The 6560-nt window shown below is 32.6% G+C and overlaps 1 protein-coding gene across 1 annotated transcript in view; it reads right to left on the bottom strand.

Annotated features, from left to right (window-relative positions):
* LOC108687046 overlaps positions 1–6109 on the bottom strand; it is a 20294-nt gene extending 14185 nt beyond the window's left edge. Inside the window, exons 1-7 of the mRNA XM_018192643.1 lie at positions 6054–6109; positions 5754–5888; positions 5448–5603; positions 5041–5302; positions 4536–4973; positions 1735–1936; positions 1104–1268 (exon numbers count right to left, since the gene is read on the bottom strand). Coding sequence (XP_018048132.1) covers positions 1104–1268; positions 1735–1936; positions 4536–4973; positions 5041–5302; positions 5448–5603; positions 5754–5870 — 1340 coding nt within the window. The 5' untranslated portion in view covers positions 5871–5888; positions 6054–6109. The remainder of the gene's footprint in view (positions 1–1103; positions 1269–1734; positions 1937–4535; positions 4974–5040; positions 5303–5447; positions 5604–5753; positions 5889–6053) is intronic.
* Between the last annotated feature and the right edge of the window lie 451 nt (positions 6110–6560).

Here is a 6560-nt window from a genome sequence, read left to right as displayed (position 1 = left end):
TATATATATATATATATATATGTTTTACACGTATCACGCGCTCGTAGAAACGCGAATAATTTTTTCAATGTCTCTGAATGAAGGTAGTCAGCTAAACTACCGCACGATCGAAGTGGTCCAACTGCTTATCGAGTATATACGCGATAATGTCGTGTTGCACTGAATGGGCGAAGAAAAATATTCCGTCTATATATAAGTTTTATGATGTCTTCCAAAAACAATCTGATGCCATCACATTAATATATGCCGCGACTGTTAACGTGTATGAATTTATATGTTTGCGTTTCATAATGATAAAACTAAGTCTATATATGTCGATCGAAAACGAATCCGAACGAATTTGTCCGCGATAGAAAGCCTGTGAGGCTTTATTTTTGAAAAACATCGCATACGAAAATCAGAAAACAAGCTCATATTTCAGCATGCAATAATATACGTTATATATTTATATATTTTCGCAATATAAATTATACAAGAATACAAGCCCTGTTTTGTTTAGATGAACTTGCAACATTCTTCTTTGCTCTTTTTTCCTCCAATGTGGAAAATAAGGAAAAATAAATCGTATTTAAGTTCAACTGAAAAGAACTACACGAGGCCTGTTCTTTTAGCTAAACTTCTTGCATAATTCATATTTTTTTCTTTTTCTCCATAGAAAAAAAAGAAAGAAAAATCGTACAAGTTCAGCTGAAAAGAATAGATACAGCGCTAATAATACATTTCGCGCGAAGAGTACGTAACTCAGTTAACTATTAATCAATTCCTCTAAAGTCTAAACATCACGCGGTTGCTTTTTCCCGGTCGACGCGTTCCATGTATCGAGTTTACGGTTCACTGGATTCCGCGCTATTACATTATCCACGCAATAGTTTCGCGTCGCAATTTCTTAATTTACGGCGCAATGTTTTAAATTAAAGACAAAGAATCAGTGTGTTTCTTTTAAAAGTGCGTCTATCTCTCCTTCCTTCCAACAATAATTTTGTGATTATCAAGTAGCGACCGCATCGAATTATTCAAAGTCTCACGAATTCGTACATTTCGCTACATGCCGTTTATACACATGCGTGTTCTTTAAATTAAACAAAGTTTCTGCTTCCTCTTACTAGAGTTTCTCCTGGACATTATTATTATTGCTGTGCTCCACAGACTGAACCTGTTGAATCTTGGTAATCCAGCATTTCGTCGCCTCTTTGAATTGTTGTAAATTCACGCAATCCTTCGTTGAAACAGCGGCTAAACACTTCCATAATTCCTCTAGATTGTCGATCCTATTGATCAAAATTGGCACATTATACTGCAGTACTTGTAAGAACGATTCTTTTTGCAGAAATCGAGCTACCGCACAGGCACTTAAATGTATGTAATCGATGTGTGCAAATGAATGCCATTCATTTACATACATGGACTACATATTGTATAACACAGGTGAATATCGGTTCACACACTGAAAATCGCGATTTATATTCGAGTTTATATTCGAGGTTCGCCTCGGTTTATATTCCACGTGGCTTTCCATATCTCGTCTCGCAAAAATGTGCTACGCTTAAAGCCGTGCGCCAAGTCGTCGATCGCGTTTGTCCTTGTATCGATCGGCCGCCTAGTGTACACATACCGGCAATTTATTTCAAACTGTATCACCGTCATGTCTTACGTTCGTCAATATCGACGAACGGCACGGCGTGTTTGTGCGTCTCTGATAAAAAAAAATTAACATTGTTTTATGCGGGCACTCACGACCAGTTCGGCAATTGATCCTGAATGTACTCGACGATCCTGGAAATCGGCACCGCATCGTCTGTCAAAACCGTTAAATCCGGCATCAAGGTTGACATTGAGGCGTCGCAATCCATAAATATCTGCTGCAAAACTGGAAAAACGACGGATCGTTTCTGGTCACTTTTCACTCTTCTGAGGGCGAAAAACAGACTCGCGATGCCTATTTAATTCGCAATGAGTTAAAGACTTCAGACACAAGGAGCTACAAAACAATGAGTGCTTTCCATTTGATAACACAAGTTGACATAAGTATCGTTCAGACTTTGTTTCTCATAGAATCTAAAGATGTTTATGTTGATTTGTGCCACTATGCTCATTTCTACCAATATATTTAGTTTAATTTTAATCTCGGTTCAACTAACTTTATATTTTTCTAAGAATTAGAAAAGTATGAAGAGTAAATTAAATTGAAATTAAAATTAATTAATATTAAGAGAAATGGACATAAGAAATAGTAAAGAATAAGTTGAATCAAGATTAAGTTAATCTAAGTAGTAGAAATAAAAAGCAATTTAATTCTGTGAATTAATTCGCAACTGTAGACAATAAAATCTTTGCAATTTTTACAACTTTTCTGCATAGAATTATTTAATTTTCTATATATTTTATATAAAAATAAATACTTTTAATTATGAAAAAAAAAGTGAGATAAAAATTAACCTACATGGATAGAAATAGACATGTCATCCACTATACACCTACCAATATATTTTTTGTTTTTTTTTAAGCATTAATTATCTTATTGTTGTTAAATAAAATTTAATTTTATGCAAAAAAGGTAGATATTATACATTTATTAAAATGAATTAAAAATGAAAACTTCGATTGAATTTAACACGACGAAGATAGGTTGTAATACAGATCCACTTAAGCAGAAACTTCATCTCTATTAAATTTAATTCGCTCAAATTATCAATGAAAAATCACCATTTTCCAATTCGACCTCTTCCAATTCCGCGGACATGATGTTGCTGAAGATTGTGCGAATCGTCACCGGGATTCTGCGAAAGAGAGACACTTATAGAGAGACACTACTCGCACATATAAACACATACGCGGAGAGGAATCTCGATTTGTATTTTACAAGGATTGCGAAATAACGTCTTCAGGCATCTCGAGCCTCGAGGAATCCAACCGTGACAATGAAACTAATCTCACAATCACTTGCAATCGACACTGAGAAGTCGGACCGACATCACCCTATTCCACAGTCTCAAGGGGCAATGGCGAGAGGGGTATCCGGAGAAGCAAGATCGTCCGTTTACCTTCACCGCGGTGATATACCTTCGTCGCGGGGGGGGGGGGGAAGAATAATTGTCGCGTGTAATAATTGATCGATTTTCCCGCGAAGGTGTAGATGCAAGAAATTGCAATCAAACAACGGGAAATTGAGTTCGTTTGTTTCTCAAAGTTCTCTTCTCCCCTGTACTTTTTCTTCCATAGACCATCTGGCGCCCCCTCCCTCCGAATTGAAAAGTTCAATTCATGATGGCACAGGGAAAATGATGAATCTTATCATAATTATAACATCATTATGAGAGAAACATAAGGATTGTTGTCATACACGTCAATATTCTTTTTTTACCATACTAAACCTAAGGCAATCTAAATGAAAGGATTTCTTTTACAGCATTTCACAAATCGAATCCTAATTTTTAACAATACCCCAGAATATAAGCGAATTAATAATCGATGTAACCGACGGTGGATAGTTGCGCTACATTTGAATCTGTATGCACGTTTTAAAATCAAGCACACGCGCAGAGTAGATTGGTCGCCTTCGTTTCACGCATGCGTAAAAAGAATGTAGTACTTTTTCAACAAGCGACACAGTAGGTCTGTTCTTTTTCGAAAAATTCTAAACTAGTCCAATGAATTAGGTCACAGTAGGTCTGTTCTTTTTAGTTAAAATTCTTATCGATTCCAAATTAATTTGAGAAAATGTAGATATAATAGTTCGATGATAAAAGTTTATAAAAAACTCAGTAAATACAAAACAATAAAAGTACAATCAATTAATTTTACATGTGATGCACGTAATTTTTTATCTTAATAATTCCTAAGAACTAGTATGGAATTTATGGAATAAAAATATAAGAACGTTATTTCTGAAAAAAAAAATATACACACACACACACACACACACACACGCGCGCGCGCGCGCGCGCACATATATATATATATATTAAATATGAAAAAAATTGTAATTACTAAAATAAATAGAAATTGGAAGAATCAAATCTTAATATAATTACGATATAATTAATATAATTACGTTTTGAATTAAAATCATCGATTTCAATAACTACAATTTTGTACATAATATTATATACATATGTCACACATAACAACTTTATACAATATATTACAATATTATATAAGAAAAATAAAGCAATAATTCATATTTTTATTATATCACACTAAAAAATATCTTTTTTAACTCTTTTCAAAAACAGTAACAACTTTTTTCACTTTGTCAAGCATCTCAGATATCATTTTAGATTGAGCAAAACTTATTAAACATTCACGAACCTCATTATCACATAAATCTAATATTTCCACAATTTGTTCACTAGTACAAGATTCAATGATATACAACCAGTATTTAATAATATAATCTAAAAGATCATTTAGCTCATTGGGATCTAATTCTCGCATCTTTTTTTCCTCGTTTGCTTCTAAAACTATAATATACATTATTAGACAAAAAAATAATCGCACGTGCACTATTCACAATGTTAAAAAATAAAATTACCTACCCGTTTTTAGGGAGAAAATTAAAATCGCGATAATATAATCTATCCTTGTTGGGATATTTACGTTGCAACGACGAAAACTTAATAATACTCGCATAGCATCGTAAATTATGTTAGCACTTTGTTGCTGAATTGGATACAAATTGTACGACTTGTTATATGGTTTTAATATCCTGTATATAATATCCATCAGCTTCAAAAACCTTTCGTCATTCTCATAGTCCTCGAATGTAAGTGAGCCAGACTCCATTACGACAATTAGTACTGCCAGCCAATGTTGGACAAAAGTTAATTCGGAGAGACTCGTTTTTCCCTCAGGTAATACTTGTGCAAACGATTCTAACAGGGCGGGAATCAAGTCGTTTATTTTAAACAGTTTTTTTAGCAAATTTATCTGAGATATAAACTCAAGCAAATTCATTGTGGTTATTAATAAATTATCTGCAATAAAAAAAGATTTTAAGATCGTATTAACTAGGATTCTTCTACAACATAATACGATGCATACCATTAGTTGAACTCTTTAATATAAAAATTATAGTAGCTCCAAAAAATTCACATTTCGTAAGATGAGCTACCCAATTTGATTGAGGATTTTGCCGGATTTTCCATGCAATTAATTGTAAGATCCTGATAAGTTGAATCAATATTAATGAGTCACTGGATTCAAGATGGCTCAGGATTTGTTTAATTAATTCTTGATCGCATCCTACTGCATCGATGGCTTCATCATTACAGCATACATTGCCAATAATACCTAAGACTATTTCCTACAAATATATTTTGATAATGAGAGAGCGAGAGCAAGAGTGAGAGAGAAACAGAGAGAGATAGAGATAGAAAGAGAGAGATAAAAAATTGTTGTTAAAGTAGAATTAAATCAAAAACGTTATGATAAAGATAAATGAATCGTACAATGAATCTTGGTTCGTCACAAATTGTTAACAAGTACTTCGCTATCTGAAGAAAATTCTGTGACAAAAGATATGACACTACTTCTCCTTCCGTACTTAAATCCCAAAGAGTACAAAGCTGATTTTCAAGCTCTTCTGTCCAGCCATTTTCATCAACCTGAAATATATCACTATTATTATGAATATCATGCTCGGTTGTATTTTCTGTGTATGTTTACATGCTCCATTTTAAGCATTGCTCACACTATTTCCTCTGCACTAAGGCATATATTATAATTATCAGGATAATTTTTGTATAAGAAATTACCTTAAGTAGAGACATCAAAGTATTAATTATCCATTTGCTACTACAGAGATTGTTACCCACAGCATCGCCTTTCAATACTTCTAATTCCTCTTTACTAACGTCCTGTGAATCTATCATTTCAAATGTTCTGTGTACCTTTAACATTTTTACACAACTTTGTTAAAAGCAAACAAATAATTTCGAATTTACCGTTTGTATATGTATGTATAGCAAAAATATAAAAGTAATTGTATATATTGTTCAGTAATTATATTTTAGGTTAGATCTTAAGTATCAAATTATCACAATTTTACTAATTACCTCAATACAGAAACAATCATGAAGAAAGAATCGAAGTGTTTCGTATGAGAAAAGATCGTCGATCTTTGATGATTTTTAAATTTTAATTAAAAACACAATAAAAATATACACACTGTCGAAATAACAGTCTATATGTAAATAACGGTCTATACGTCACTGTATGTATACAAACGTCTTTTCCGTGCTTGTCCTTGATCCTAGTTAATAGGTTTGTTCTTTTTAGCTGAACTCAACTAAATTAATAGTAAATTGTAATACATATACACTTTTGGAATTTAAAATAAGATAAGTGTATGTTTGATATTTGAAAGCGAGAAAGTCTAATACAAAAACAAAAAAAAAAACAGATTTTATGCCTTATGTTTTTGTGCACTCTCGAAGGCTTTTTGCATCTAGAATAAGATAAATATACGTTAGTATATTTTATCTTTAACGAAGACAGGAAATTCATTCAAATTTTGTTTTCTTTTTTATATATATATATGTGTATATATATATATATATATA

Source organism: Atta colombica, unplaced genomic scaffold, assembly GCF_001594045.1.
Source record: "Atta colombica isolate Treedump-2 unplaced genomic scaffold, Acol1.0 scaffold198, whole genome shotgun sequence".
Taxonomy (NCBI): Eukaryota; Metazoa; Arthropoda; class Insecta; order Hymenoptera; family Formicidae; genus Atta; species Atta colombica.
The sequence above is the reverse complement of the archived record's forward strand: the minus strand, read 5'-3'. Positions and strand labels throughout refer to the sequence as shown.